This window comes from Mastomys coucha, unplaced genomic scaffold (assembly GCF_008632895.1).
Source record: "Mastomys coucha isolate ucsf_1 unplaced genomic scaffold, UCSF_Mcou_1 pScaffold20, whole genome shotgun sequence".
Classification (NCBI taxonomy): Eukaryota; Metazoa; Chordata; class Mammalia; order Rodentia; family Muridae; genus Mastomys; species Mastomys coucha.
The window spans coordinates 122,543,203-122,558,729 of record NW_022196903.1 but is presented as its reverse complement, the minus strand read 5'-3'; the positions used below and the strand labels follow the sequence as shown (position 1 = coordinate 122,558,729).

The 15,527-nt window shown below is 39.3% G+C and overlaps 1 protein-coding gene and 1 long non-coding RNA gene across 3 annotated transcripts in view; both read left to right on the top strand.

Annotated features, from left to right (window-relative positions):
- The window catches only part of LOC116099673 (early activation antigen CD69-like), a 10,297-nt gene extending 2,549 nt beyond the window's left edge, over nucleotides 1-7,748 (top strand). The window contains exons 3-5 of one of the 2 annotated variants that reach the window (XM_031383600.1): nucleotides 2,044-2,231; nucleotides 3,158-3,267; nucleotides 6,355-7,748. In XM_031383600.1, the coding sequence (XP_031239460.1) occupies nucleotides 2,044-2,231; nucleotides 3,158-3,267; nucleotides 6,355-6,469 (413 nt within the window). In that variant the 3' untranslated portion in view covers nucleotides 6,470-7,748. The remainder of the gene's footprint in view (nucleotides 1-2,043; nucleotides 2,232-3,157; nucleotides 3,268-6,354) is intronic. The other variant, XM_031383601.1, reaches the window with a different exon arrangement.
- Nucleotides 7,749-11,339: 3,591 nt separating this feature from the next.
- LOC116098348 overlaps nucleotides 11,340-15,527 on the top strand; it is a 7,658-nt gene continuing 3,470 nt past the window's right edge. The window contains exon 1 of the long non-coding RNA XR_004121818.1: nucleotides 11,340-11,648. This is a non-coding gene — a long non-coding RNA (uncharacterized LOC116098348). The remainder of the gene's footprint in view (nucleotides 11,649-15,527) is intronic.

Genomic DNA, 15,527 nt, shown 5'->3' with positions numbered 1-15,527 from the left:
AGAAAGGGACCCTCAGTAGTTCCTGTGTCTCAGCTTAGGTTTAGCTGGCTGGCCAACACCTGCCAGGGGCCTGCCTTTCCACTGCTGGAATTATAAGAAAGTTTCACCATATCCAACATTTTCTGTGAGTTCTAGAGATTTAGCTTAGGTCTTCATACTTTAATAGCAGTGTATTAACTAAGCTGCAATCTCAGTGTCTGGACTGCTTAATGGTCTCTCTTCTCTCACATCCTTCATTCATGGTCTTCCTCATCTCAGGGAACAGTGAGTAAATTTTTCCAACTGCAAAGTCAAAAACCCTTACTCATTTTCTTTTACTTCTTTGACTTTACACATATAATTAGTAAATTATGCCCATTCTTTCCCTGAGGCAGATGTGAACTCTTTCCATATTCTCCCTATGGTTAACAGGACTGGATCATAGTTTATTCTCTGATGTTGTCTTTCTTCTACCCTTGATCTCTTAAAGCAGTTGCCAATATATTGCATAAGCATAAGTTCTATTAATGAGATTTTTTATATTTCTTCTACAGTATCTTTATAATAAAAGTGAATCGAATTTCACTAGCCATATTTCAAGGTTCAATAGTCACATGTGGCTAATGACACCTTTATGTATGGACAGAGTTTATTTTTAACAATTCAGAAGAATTATCAGATCTGATGGAAATGTTACATCATCATTTCTTATTCACCTAGAGCAATATCCAATGAATGGTTACGCTGTCCTTACTGCACCTAAGCACCCTGGACTTCTGTACTACTTAACCCTTCACTTTGTGTGTAGAACATGTATGTACATTTTCATTATCTGGTGAGCAATCAAGGCCTCTGCATCATCTTTTCCCACTGTTTAGCAGAAAGAAAGAAAAAACATTCTTACTCTGGAGGCAGGCATACCTCCCTAGTCTACCTTTCTTCAAGTCTTCAGTAAGCATCACCGTTGTCTAACCCTACCCTGAATGTTGCCCTGGTATCCAGCAGTCATCCTTACCCCTTGACCTGAGTACACTTCATGACAAACTGCACGGTTTCAGGCATGTATCTTTCATAAAAGCAAGTTTTTTCATGTTATATTCCAAGAGCTACAAAGCATAAATCTCTGCCACACAGTAATTGGTTAGCTTGGGAGTGGTTGGATGTACAAATGAAAGAAATAAACTAGTAAATGGATGATAAACATTGTTTCTGATAGCCTAGGTTTTGAATCAACTATTTGACTTTGATAGTAGTTGTTTATTTGAACCTAATATTTGGGGTAATTTGTGACATATTTGTCAAGCAAGTTCTGTGACATGAATATTTTGGGGGTATATGGAACCTTACTGCTAGTTAATGCTTCCAATTGAATAGTCTCACCTTCATAAGCTTGAACAGGAGCAAGACCTTGTCTGTCTGTCTATAAGTCTGCCTATTTGATTTCCAAGGCATGGGAGAAAGTGCCTTAAATACTGTTCCTTTCAGGGTTATTCATAAATAAGTAACTTCATCTACCTAGCACCGTGAGCTTAATAGAAAATGTTGTTGAAGTTAATAAAATGTTAGTGTTTCCCCCCTTTTTAACAAAGGACAACGAAGTAGCTTCAACTTTTGTAGGAAATGGTGTTTCTGAGAAACAATTGAATATTGGTCAAGTCACTGGGAGGGAAATAATCCTTTGATTTTTATAGCTATAGAGGACTCATTTGGAGGAAAACTTGTCTCAGGTGGCATATACAATTTCAAGAGAAGTAAGAGAATAAGTGAATAAATTCCACTATTATAACAATGTGAGAGAAATAGTCAGAGAATGTTATGTTTCTAGAAAGTGGTCACTAGAGTTTTAAATTCCATGTGGATATTAATTCTCCAATGCTTCTTTCGCTCTTCATGTCCACTTTGGTTGGCCTTTCATCACGGATTTGACGGTTAAAGTCGAATGACTGAAATGTGATGTGAACGTAAAAAAGCATTTTTATCAGTGAGACACACAAAGGAATCTTTCACAGTAAAAGTCAGACTCGTTTCTCTCACAGTGTCTTTCATGTCTTGTGTTTATTTTAGTCACATTTACAAGATTAGGCAAAAACAAGACCTGCGATGATGAAATAAAGATGTGCTCTGGTGAATGGCACAAATTACGTCGGAACTGCTTCTCTTCTACCCAACATAAAAATTCATGGCTCACTGCCAAGGACCTCTGCAAACTCCATGATGGAACTCTGGCTGTGCTCAACGACAAATCTGAAATGGTTAGATTTCCTACTTAGCATGATGAATACTTGACTCAGATCTTTTGCCTTGGGGGAAGTTTTAGCTCAGAGGGGGAGATAGAAAACTAGAAGTAGGAATAGAAAACACATAAATTAAACAATATGTTAGCTACAAACCGTAGTATTTTCTCACTTCTCCAAGGTAGATTGGAGACAAGCTCACACGTCCTTGAAATGAAGACATTTGAGCAAAGAAATAAAGCAGGTAAGGCAGGTAGTCTAGGGAGCATCTAAGGGATGAAGAGATGGGGGTAATAAATCAGATAGAAAACAGGTTTAAGATGGGTAAATGCTTGGAATAGTCAAGGAACCAAAAAAATAGCCAGTCACCCTGCCTAAAGCTGAGAAGTGAGTGAGAGTGTGACTACAAGGGTCTGGCAAAACAGGGAGCTGTTTCAGAATTAAGGGCAAAAGTGCTATGTTCTAACCTCAGTCTTTTAAAAAACAATAATTTATTTACTATAGTGATTGCAGCTTCCCCTGCTCCTTTCCTCCCATCCCTCCTTCCACCTCCTCTTTCCCCCTCCTTTCTTCCTCCCTTTCCTCTCCAAAAAGGGGAGGCCTCCAATTGGTATCAACCAGCCTTGTCATAACAAGTTCCAGTAAGACTAGAAGCATCTTCTCCAGTTGAGGCTAAACTAGGGCAGCCCCGTAGAAGGAGGGAAAGGGTCCGAAAGGCAGACAGTGTAGTCAGAGATGCCCTCTGCTCCTGCTCTAACTTGAGTTTTTACAAAATCATTTTCTTTGCTGTAGCAAATATGGACGCAGGGAGTTGGGTACTCAGCACCCCCTGCAGGACCTGTGTGGTAAGAGCATGATGGAGTCAGACAAGGGCAGTAACTTTGTCATCGACTGAGAATGAGATCACCAGGTGATGGCCCTGATAGCATTCTGTTTTGTCACAGGAAATGTTGATGAAGAAAATACCTGAGAGGCAAACATATTGGATTGGACTGCACAGACGAAATTTATTCGGAACCTGGGTTTGGACAAATGGAAGTAAATACAACGATTTGTAAGCCTTCATATTTATTTAGTGTTAATTGTAAATTGTGGTCAAAATTCTAGACTCTATAAACAGATTCATCTACTGTTTCTTTAAGTACATCTCTTAAATAGGCCCTCCAATAGAAGCTGAAGGGAAGATTCAGACAAACTGGGGGTCTCTAGGGACAGTATGCCCTCAGGCAGCAGTGTTGGTTACTGTGTGTTTAAGTGGGTTACACACTGTCTTCCTTTCATTCTAGACTTGACCTAAGTTTACAATTTAGTTCTTGCCTGAGTAAGACTGTCTTTGTGTGCATGGTGTGTGTGTGTGTGTATGTGTGTGTGTGTGTGTGTGTGTGTGTATGTGTGTGTGTCCTTTCACTTCTTATTGGTAAGGAGTGAGTTTCTGAAGATATATATCTTGCAAGTCGTGTGTTTTCAACCCAAATTTAATGGGAATACAATGATCATGGAAACTTCTTTCAGTTGAGGAACTTCTTCTGCAGAGGTATGATATATTAATAACATGGAGTCAGTTTATACATATATATTCCTTACCCAAAAGTGGACTAACAATATGGGTGAGAATAAATTGGGAAGAGAGGAGTTTGATTTCATTTTACTTAAAATTCCAGAACTTCTCTGTTGTCATAAGCATAAAAAATCAATTGTATCCTTCAACTCTATTTTTGTTCTAGAAACATTTAAAATCCCCACCCCACCCCGCCCAACTTCAGAGTGAATGAGAGACTTAAAAGATTGTATTTTTCACAGAGGAACAACAAAGTTCCACATACTGAGTGCCTTCTCCATGGCAGGTGCTCACATCGTATTAATATATCATTCCCCTGCAGAAGAAGTCCTTCAACTGATTCCTATGATTATTGCATTTAATCAAACTTAGGTTAAAAACATACAATGAGCTGCAAGCAGCAGTATAAACAATAATTGTGGTCTTTCACTTTGAAAACACATAATAAAATATATGACACAAGATAAACTTTGAATACAAAACATAATACCTATGGTGTCTCTTGAAAGAAAATATCGACAGCTTAAGATGTTATGTATCCCACTTAAAAAGAAGAAGAAGAAAAAAACTGAGAGAAAGGTAAAGCTATGACCTGGTGAAAGTTGCTGTGTTAGTTTGCTAGGGTCACCCCAATAAGTGACACAGACCAAGCAGCATAAGCAACAGATCTGGTGTCTGAAAGTCCGTAGTCAAGGCGTCATTGGGGTCCGTTTCCTCTGCCCTCTCTCCTTGCTGTGTAGGTTCCTGCCATCTCACTTGTCTTCCTGTGATACTAATACTTGTCTTGTCCAGTAGATACTAATTAGAATACACAAAGCATAACTGATTGTTTACTCCAAGTAAAAGAATGAAGCATATGCAAAAATATGATAAACCCATTATGCTTCAGGCTGACTTAGAAATTAATTTTAAAATTAAAACATCTCAAAGAATGGTGTTACATTCCTGTATTCCCAACACTTCAGAGGTTGAGTCACAAAAATGGTGAGGTTCAGGTCAGCCTAGAAGCTACTCAAGCACTGCATTGTTTTATGTGGACCGGAATATCTGTGGGTGGTGGTCCCTTCAACTACTTCCTCAAGGACACTGAAAACTTGACTATACACACATGTTTTAGGAAAGAATAAGACGAAAATTTGAAGGTCTCTTAGAAATCAGAAATCTCAACCTGTGTACATACTAGTGCCTCAGTTGTTTCTTCTTAAAAGACAATGTGAATGGTACCTGGGGTGAGGGACTTACCTAGGGAAACAAAGGGCTTCACTCCCAACATGGCAAAGGAAAAGGAAAAGCAGTTAGATTATATGAGATTAGTGTTCACCCAAAAGATAGTATTTTAAGCCAGACATGGAATCTAAATTCAAAACATTAAAAAAAAAGTAATCTTATTTATTAGATCCTTTTAAAACTTTATTTTTAAATACGATTACTTTCCGCACCAACAAAGAGTAGAGCTTTATCATATGGAACTCCTATTAACAGTTAATGGGAACTCTGGCACATTGGACATGTGTTGGCATGGAAGTCCATCACCTCTCCATCTACATGTTTCACACGTGGACTCAACCAAGCCCAGGTGAAAGCCTTTCAGAGAGTAAATTGATTGTGCCTCTATGAAACATATCTGACTTCTTTTCTTTTGATCAAAGCCTGACAATACAGCATCATTACTATTTATCTAATATGGACACAATTCTACATAAATTATTTAAGGGACAGTCTGAAGCCTGTGACAGCAGCTACTCAAGCACTGCATTGTGTTATGTGGACCTGAATATCTGTGGGTGGTGGTCCCTTCAACTACTTCCTCAAGGACACTGAAAACTTGACTATACACACATGTTTTAGGAAAGAATAAGACGAAAATTTGAAGGTCTCTTAGAAATCAGCAAAGGACACCATGCTCCTCCCCCACCCCCCACCCCCCAAATAAGGTACCAAAGGCATTTAGATATCTTTATAATCAGAACTTCACCAAGACTCACTATTATGTGTATTCTTGTTTTGAATTCTCAGTGTTTCGTTTGTGTATGCAACCTACAGTAGGAACTTAGAAAAGTTTTGCTATCAACTCTGCTTAGTGCTTTGTATACACCCTGTCACTCTGCCAAGGAAATAACACCTGTCCCACACTAAAGTTGGTTACAGAGTGGCCAAGTGAATTCATACGTGAAAGTTATGACAGACCTGTACTGAAAAGCATGAAAAGATGTTCCCGGAAATGCCAGTCACACTCTCCCCCTGCACCAAGCCCAAATGCTTTAAAACATTGAGTTTTGATTTTCATTACCGACATAACACAGAGGAATCTGATCCCTCTTTGAACGGTTATGGCATTTCCTTTCTTCCTTGTTAGGAGCATAAAGTACCAGGCCATGCTGCTTTTTTTGAGGAGTGGAGTCACACAGCACCTCCTGTCTGCATCTGGAGGTTAAGTGTTGATGGATGGCAAGAGAACAGCAGCAGCTTGCATAGCTTCCCCTCCACAGAGAACATTCGAACCGTGATCACCAAAGTTTAGATTCATTCACTATACAAGGCTGTACTGGGTCTCATAAATAAAATTCCTTTGTTTTATTCCAGGTTTGACATCCAAGATCATGGTCAGTGTGCCTTCGTGCATAAAAATGGCATAGACAGTACCCAATGTGATGATGATAAAGGATTTATTTGTACTAGAGAAGGCCTGTGCCCTTGAAGATTTCTTCCATCCAAAAAAAGACACGAAGAGCAGTGCCTCGTTTTGTCTGTGATGTGTATTCCTTCCCATTGACATCACTTTAAATCTAATTTGGCTGATAGACATTTACACGAATTTTATCTTCATTGAAATAGTTGCTACAAAGCCTAGCAGTTAAACTAAGTTTGATGTGGTACTGCTTGGGCATCAAGGTTGGTACATTTGAAGCTATGGTCATGAAGGGCCTTGCTCAGAAGTGATCCATCTCAGTGGAGCACACTGGAGGGCATAAAGAATAAAGAGGAAGATCCATCTGCTTGTCTAAAATTCAGTGACTTCTTCAGGAAAGAAAAGCAAGAGCTGCAGGACAGGGTGAGCATAAGAAATGCTTTGCTTGCCCTCAAATAATACATGATTCATGTGGAACTGTGAAGGAAGGCCTAAAGGGGAAACTCTTCTTATCGAGGACCCTGTGTCACCACTGAAGGCCAGGCAACTCTCCACAGACCTCTGCCAAACTGAAAGACTTAAGAGAGCCTGCATGTGTTATTGCCATAGTTGCTGAAAGAGTAAAGGATGAAAATTTTGTGATGAGTCAGGATGAGCAGAATGTGAGCACCTGAAGGTAGAGAGGAACATGAGGGAAGAAGCTTTGTGACCATGAAGAATCCATGGAGATGGGCCTAAATTCCAAAAGCTGTTTCGCTCAGATTCTGGATAACACTGAAATAGTCTTGGAGAGAGGGAGGTACAGACATTAACACTGGTCATCATTTAAAAAATCTCTTCAACTACCACAGGTCTTTTCTCATATGTGATCTTAGTGTTTCCATTTTACATGTGTGTGCAAGCATGGAGGGATACAGGTTGTGAACAAGAAAGTGGGCTACGTGGAGAAGAGAGGAGAAGAGTTCTGAAGGAAGAAGAAAAGGTACTAGACTACATGTGACACAAACCAGGAGACCCTGAAACCTATGCTGTTCTAGATAACTTCCAGCTACTGTTCTTCAAATGGAGGGCAAGGATCTCGCAGCGTTTAGACAACTTAGTGGCTTAAAGAGTTGTCATTAGGTCCTGAGTTTGTATTGTGGAAGCTTAAATAGAAACCAACTTGAGGAAGACAGGAACTGCTTGAGGTCAAGGAGGGAGACTCTATTAGAGCAGTTTCCATTGGGGACTCTTGTTTCTTCCATTCATTCTTAGTCAGGAATTCCTGGCTCAACCTTTATCCTTTGTGACAATTGATCAATTTCCTTAATCCCAGTGTGGTATCTTCTATAAATAATTATAATGGGAAGATTGGTGGCTGTATTAATTGAGGTGTGTTTACAACACTCTTAGCTCAGGGCTTCAAATATGGTACTTTGTGTTAGCTATTATCATCTCCAAAGTCATTTTAACACCAAAAATATGTGTCCATTAATTACTCAGTGTCCAGTAGATACTAATTAGAATACACAAAGCATAACTGATTGTTTACTCCAAGTAAAAGAATGAAGCATATGCAAAAATATGATAAACCCATTATGCTTCAGGCTGACTTAGAAATTAATTTTAAAATTAAAACATCTCAAAGAATGGTGTTACATTCCTGTATTCCCAACACTTCAGAGGTTGAGTCACAAAAATGGCGAGGTTCAGGTCAGCCTAGAGAGTAGGATCCTATGTAAAAGCCAAAATAAGATTCTTGAGAGATACCTCTATCAGTTTAGTGCTTGCCATGTAAACACGGGGACCTGAGTTTAATTCTCCATCAACACATGAAAAGCCCAAGCCCAGCAACACCAGTTCATAGTCCCAGCCCTGGAAAGTTAGAGGCAGAGTTCCTGGGCTCGCATGCTATCCAGTCTTGAAAAAGTAAGGTCCCGTTCCAGTGAGAGATCCTCTCAAAAACTAAGGCATAGGGCAGGGGAGATGAATCAGTGTACTTGGTGTTCTTGAAGAGGACCACAGCTCTGTTCCTAGAACCCATATCCATGGACCCACCTCTAACTCCAGCTCCAGAGTCTCTGACGTCCTCCTATGGCCCTCCAAGGCTTGAAGACATGTTCATATTAAAGTATGTACACACACATACACACACTCTTTAAAACCTTTTTTTAAAAAAAAGGTGGTGAGCAGTAGAATAAGATATCTGGTATGAACTTCTGGTTTCTACCTGCATGCATATATACCTGCAGATGCAACTGAACACACAAGCACACGAAGAAATGGCCAAAATAAAATGAAATTCAATTGTTTAATATTTACCTTAGCTTTATGTTTATGTTCCCTAATAAAGAGTTCTCTATTGAATATTAACATTTTCCACACACTATTTTACCCTTATACCCCTTAGTATTTTAGCTAACTCTTTGAACAAATTAAAGTTTAAGTTATTTTTCTGACATTAAATTAAGTGGTACAGCCACATTTTAAGTCATGCTCCTTCTGATGCACTGTGTAGAAATTCAATCAGTAGAGAAATGGAAATCTTGTTCTCATTACAGAAAGCACATTTTATCAGCATTTTTTAATTCACTGTATAGAGTAGACTGTAGTAATGCATAAAATGTGTGAACATGGTAATAGAGGTCTTGTTAGAGTATAACTTACATGCTGTGCAAGAACAATACATACTCTAAGATTTCAGGCTCAATGGGACTCACTCAAATTTCTTTTACACTGGAGCTCTCTAGAACTCACTGCAATGAGTCTTATGTCAATGTATGATGAACTTGTCACTAAAATGTACTGGAGCAGAAAAATACTTATTAGAAAGAGCCAGATTGGCCTATGATGGCTAGAAAAGATTATGAAGGGACAGAGCAAAGAAAGGGACAGGGGGTGAACTTCATGATGATAATCATGCTTTTCTTCAGGGTGATTTTCACTCACTCCCAGCTTAGTCCAATGATGGCACACAGGGTAGACCTCTTGTCTGCTGCCTGAACTTTCCCCAAAGTGAAGGGAAGTCTGCTGTGGCTCAAAACCAACAGTCTAAGGACACAGCCTGCCTTCCTTCAGTACTCTTCCTATTGCAGATTTCAGTTCCTCAAATAAGACTGCATTCTCGGCAGAGTAGTCAGCCTTGTTCAAATGCTGTAAAAGCTCGAAAGCTGTATACATCATCTAAAGACCTGTGTTAAGTTCTGTGGGGGCTGGAGAGTTGGCTCAGCTGTAAAAGCACTTGAGTTTGGTTCCCAGAACTCACATTTGGTGGCCCACTACTACCGTTAACTCTACCTCCAGGAGATCTGATGCTCTCTGACCTTCGATACCTACTGGCACACAGGTGAACATGCACACACATAAAGAAAAGACAAGTTTCTCTTAACTAAGCTTTTTTGCTCTCTATTCAAACATGGCTTGTGAACTAAAGGACACTATATTTATGTGCGTATGAGTACCCGGTATAATTTTTTTTTTCAAGACTGGGTTTCTCTGTGTAGCCCTGGCTATCCTGGAAGTCATTCTGTAGAGCAGGCTTGCCTTGAATGCAGAAATCTGCCTGCCTCTACTTCCCAAGTGCTGGGATTAAAGGCATGTGCCACCACAGCCCGGCCAACTGGTATAATTTTTTAAAAGTGCAATGTATAACAGTTTGTGAAAGAATTCATATCACAAATCAAAAATATATAAAACATATATGTGTAGATATACATATATAGTTATATAGAGATATATGATCTTGTTTCTTGTTTTGTTTTGTTGAGACAGGGTTGCCTGCCATAGCTGCCCCAACACTCATATAAAATCTCTTGCTTCAGCTTGTCAAATGCTAGGATTCTAGGCATATGGTACTACATCTGATCAAATAGGCTAAATTTCACAACTAAATCATAGAGACCTCTCCTCCACTCTGTGATATAAACATTCTCATGGTCATCAGCACTGAGTAAATAGAGGAGGTCAGCTTCACTCTTGCTGATATTGGAACACTGCAGACCATACTCCCTGAGAGAGCCCCTGCTATATACACATTCATGTATTGACCTGCCGCGGACCAAGTTCGTTGTGGGGACCCCAATTTCCACAGTATGAGAATTCTGGTCAGGTGGGCAATAAGTTGGCAGATGACAAACAGACTCGAGACACAAGGGTGTGGTGAATCTGAATGTATTTGTGCAAGGTGAAATTCAGGCTTAAATACCATACAGCAAGCAGGACAGATGACAAGAGTCATGTAGGCAGGCAGGAGTTACAGCAAGGGATGCAAGACTGAGTTCACGTAGGCAAGTGACCCAGACACCAAGGTCAGCAGGGTCTGGTGGCTAGGTGTGAAGCAGGAGGAAGAGGAGTGGAACCCTTCCTGTTGAGGCATTTTGATATTCCTATGCTAATTCTCTGGTTCTGCTGGAGGCAATGACCAGGAGGTTTCAATCTAGCATTTCCTGCTAATTCTCTGGGTCTAGCTGGGGGCAGCCAGTGGGGAGTTCCGACCTAACACTTTTAGCTAATGTCCTTGAGTGAGGGAAACCCTTCATTACTCTCTAGTATGTAAAACATTTCTAACTATTGTAAACTATCTATTGCCCTAAGGAATGTACTCGACCTCTGTTGCTAGCTCTGGCGAGGCAGATTCTTTGAGAGAAATTCCAAGCTATGGATAGCTTGGTATTAAAACTAGAATAGATTGGAAACATTGTGTTGGCCAGGGGACAATGCCCAATCTTAGCCATTTACGAATCATTTCTTGGGGTACCTTTATGCCTAATTATGAGGCCGTGTTGACGATTGGAAAGACTGATCTGGAACACGTCTGAGTTAGGAGATACCAGCGACTGTCTGAATCTCCAGGAGGCACAGAACTCCTTTTGGGTCCTTATTGCCTCTTATCCTTAATCAGGATTTTATCCCCGATTTTTTGGATGTGACTGGAGTAGACGAGTGTGAGTGGCATTGACCTACTCTGTTAACACCTAAAATTTTCACACACTGGAAGTATATGGCTAAAAACAACATAATTGTAAGGGATAGATGCTACAGAGTTTGATCTTAGTGAATCTCTTTTATGCGTGCAGCGTAATAGATTATGAAACATGAAAGAGGAGCAGGTTGTAAGTCTTGTTCTCATCTTCTCAGCATTCCTCCTTAGTTAACAATAACTGGAAGACAGAATTCCATGCACGTGTCCAGGTAGGAAAGGAGAAGGGTTGCAGGGAGTGCTACAGGAGTCCTGTTCATCATTCCCCACAGGATGTTCATCTGGGATCAAGTAAGAGCCCCTCTTTTTCAGGCTTTACACAACCAGCAGGAGGCACCAACAGGCCAGAAAGCCTTCAATTCTACAAAGGCCTCACTTGGATTGTAGAACTGCCAGGAGCACAACAATAACTCACTGGCATTGAGGGTTCTAGTAATTAGGTTAATTGTTTCCTTGAAGTATAAAGAAAATTATGGACTCAGGTCTATTTCTTTCATATTGATTAGGAATTGTCATTGGTCTAGCCATCACCTCAGGATTGCTACTTACTAACTACTAAAAGTCTCTGAAACAAAAAGTTTCATCTTTTAAATGTTGACAGAGTATCTTCCATTCCAAAAATGACTAAGATATTTTAGATTCGAGGAGGCCAGTGAGATAGCTCTACTGCTAAAGGTGCTTACCTCCAAGCCTGACTAGAGGAGTTTGGTCCTTAGGACCCATATGGTAGAAGCAAAGAGCCAACTCCTGCAAGCTGTCTTCTAGTACGTACGTACACACACACACACACACACACACACACACACACACACACACATGAATTTTAAATATCTAAAAATTTTAATTTTGTTTTTCCTTGTTAACAAGTGCTGTTAGATAAACAAATACATCAAATATATGACAGGAAAATGAGTTATGTACTAACCTTGTGGTATCAATGTCAATTGTCCTTAGGTGTATTTAGTTTTATTGGCTTCTTTGAGACAGGATCTCACCATGTCGCACTGGAATTCATCGTATAGACCAGGTTGGTCTTGAACTCACAAAGACTTGCCTGACTCTGTCTCATGAGTGCTGGGATTAAAACCCCATGTGTTGTCCTGTCCAGCTTCTGAAAAATGTCCATTAAGTACTTTGCCAAATTAAGTGCTGCTAAGCTCTTCCTGGAACCTCCTCTGTATGACGTTTTCTTTCTTTCCTGGGAATTCCTAAAGGAAGCCTCCTTCATGGTCAACATCTAAACAAACAAAGGAGAGTATGCTCCTCAGTTAGACCCATAACACAACTAAGGTTACCACTGGCCATTTTTGCTCAACCATCTTTGCCTTGTGAAACAGTTGCTAAAAAGTATGACTACAACATTTGTAATGCTTAGTTTCTCTGTAGCCTTGACTGAGCTCTCAGTTTTCAGAAAGAAGTATCCAAGAAGCTGCTTTGTTTTATTCCCATTTTGGGGACAGCTGGAGATTGAATCCAGGATCTGGAACATGCTACACGAGTGTTCCACCGCTTATCTACATCCCCCAAACTATACACTCCCTCCAAAACCTGTTGGAGCATTTATTTAAGATGTCAGACAACGTCTACACATTTTTCATATCATCTATCTATCATCTATCTATCATCTATCATCTATCTATCTTATCTATCATCTATCCGTTGGAGCATTTATTTAAGATGTCAGACAACATCTACACGTTTTCATATCATCTATCTATCTATCTATCTATCTATCTTATCTACCTATCATCTATCTTATCTACCTATCATCTATCTATCTTATCTATCTATCATCTATCATCTGTCACATATATATATATATATATCATCTACCTATCTTATCATCTATCTATATATCTATCTACTTTTCTATCTTTTATCTATCATCTATTTTATTTTTCTTCTTCCTTCTTTCCACACAATGTCTGTTATGTAACTTAAACTTGCTTTAAAGTGGAGTAGTTGCTATGATTATACTTTACAATATGGATCAAATTTTAGAGCTGATTGATAGAAATTTGGAATAATTTGGTGAAGAAAAATCACAATGCAGCAAAGGGGGTAATTACTTCTTTGGGGCATTACAAGAAAAGAATGATGAAAGAAATGGTGATAACTGTGATTATGAAGAGGTTTCATGTGGAAATGAAGATTCTATTAGAAATTAAACCATTGGCCATTTTTTTACAGCATGACAAATATTTTGGTTACATTCAACATTCCTGCATGAAGAGAAAAGATACACATAGAATAAATCTATTTTTTTAAGATTTGTCTTTATTATTTTAAATTATGTATGTATGTGTACATAGTCCATTTGTGAGTATGCACATATGGGTGTGGGTGCCCACAGAGGATAAAGGCATCAAATCCTGGAGCTGGAGCTGCAGGTAATTGTAAGCTAAGCAACATGTGTGGTGAGATGTTAAGTCCTTTTAGTAACTGAGCCATATCTACAGCCCAATCACCCCCACACCATTTGTGACTTGGTTTTGGTTTTGGTTTGTTTTCTGTTGAAACAGAGTTTCACTATGCAATCCAAGATAGTTCGGAACTATATAACCCAAGTGTAATCCTAGTATTACAGTCAGGAGCCATTAACACCTGTGTTATACTCCTTGTGAACTTTCTCATTCTGTCAGCATTCCTTCTAGGCTCCACCCCACAGTTTGAAAATTGTAACAGGTTACTATAAAGGGGCTGTTTGCGCCCTCCTTGCTCTCTTACCCTCTTACCCTCTTACTACTCTTATTCTCTCACTCTTTGCCCCTTCTCTCCCTGCCCCTTCTCCCTCTCTCATCTCCTTCCCCCTCTCTCTCCACATGTTCCTGGACAACCTCTCTGCCTCTCTCTCTTTCTTCTTCTCTTCTTCTTCTTCTTCTTCTTCTTCTTCTTCTTCTTCTTCTTCTTCTTCTTCTTCTTCTTCTTCTTCTTCTTCTTCTTCTTCTTTTTCTCCCTCCTCCTCCTCCTCCTCCTCTTCTTCTTCCTCCCTCCCTTTTCTTCTCCCTCCCCCTTCTTCCCCCTCCCCTTCTCCTTTTCCCTCCCTCTTTCCTCCCTCCCCTTCCACCTCACCATACTGCATTTCTACTAAACATATCCTGTCTCTCTCTCTTTCTTTCTTTCTTTCTTTTCTTTTTTTTATAAAACACAACACTTTCTCCTTTTAAATCAATTCAATTATTTTGCTTTAGGGTATTAGCTGGTTAGACTTACAAATAATCTCATTCAGACATGTTTAAATTTTTTAATGAATTTTTTAATGTAAATGCATAAGACTTCCCAAAATACCCTTCAGTTTTGTGACTTCTTGTTTCTAAGAAAAGAACTTAACTGAATTTCTGATAAATGACATAGCATTTGTGGTGGAATGAAAAGAGACTGCAGAGGAAACAGCATGGCTTACATCCTCATTTGACTGTAAATGAGCTCGAAATTTTAATGAAAAGTAAAAGGTGAATTTTCCTAAAGCCAGAATAGAAAAAATGTTATTTCAATTTTCAAAGATTACATCATTTTTCAATGACTTTGTAGATAAGATAAGGTATATGACGTTTGTACTTAAAAATCAGTCTATAAGTACACATACCAGAGGCATGGTGTAAGAGTCACATCTCCCAGAGTTGGTTCTTAAATATTTGTTGTAAAACATAAGACAATAATGATTTTTGTATTTAACCCTGACAAACAAAAAAGTTCCTATGTTGGCATTAATTTAATATGTAGTATAAAATTAATACTCTATTGTAGTCCTGGATATGAAATGCTCACTTATTCTATCATTGAATCACATTCTGCTCAGTACAACCATCAGTCAAGTCAATAATACACACAAACACACACACATACAGAGACACACACACACATACAAACACAGATACACATGTACACAGACACACACACAGACACACACACATACAGACACACACACAGACACACACACATACACAGACACACACATACACACAGACACACACACATACACACACACAGACACACACACATAGACACACACACTGACACACACAGACACACAGAAACACACACAGACACACACAGACACACACACATACACACAGACATATACACAGACACACACACACAGACACACACACATACAGACACACACATACACACAGACACACACACACATACACAGACACACACAGACAC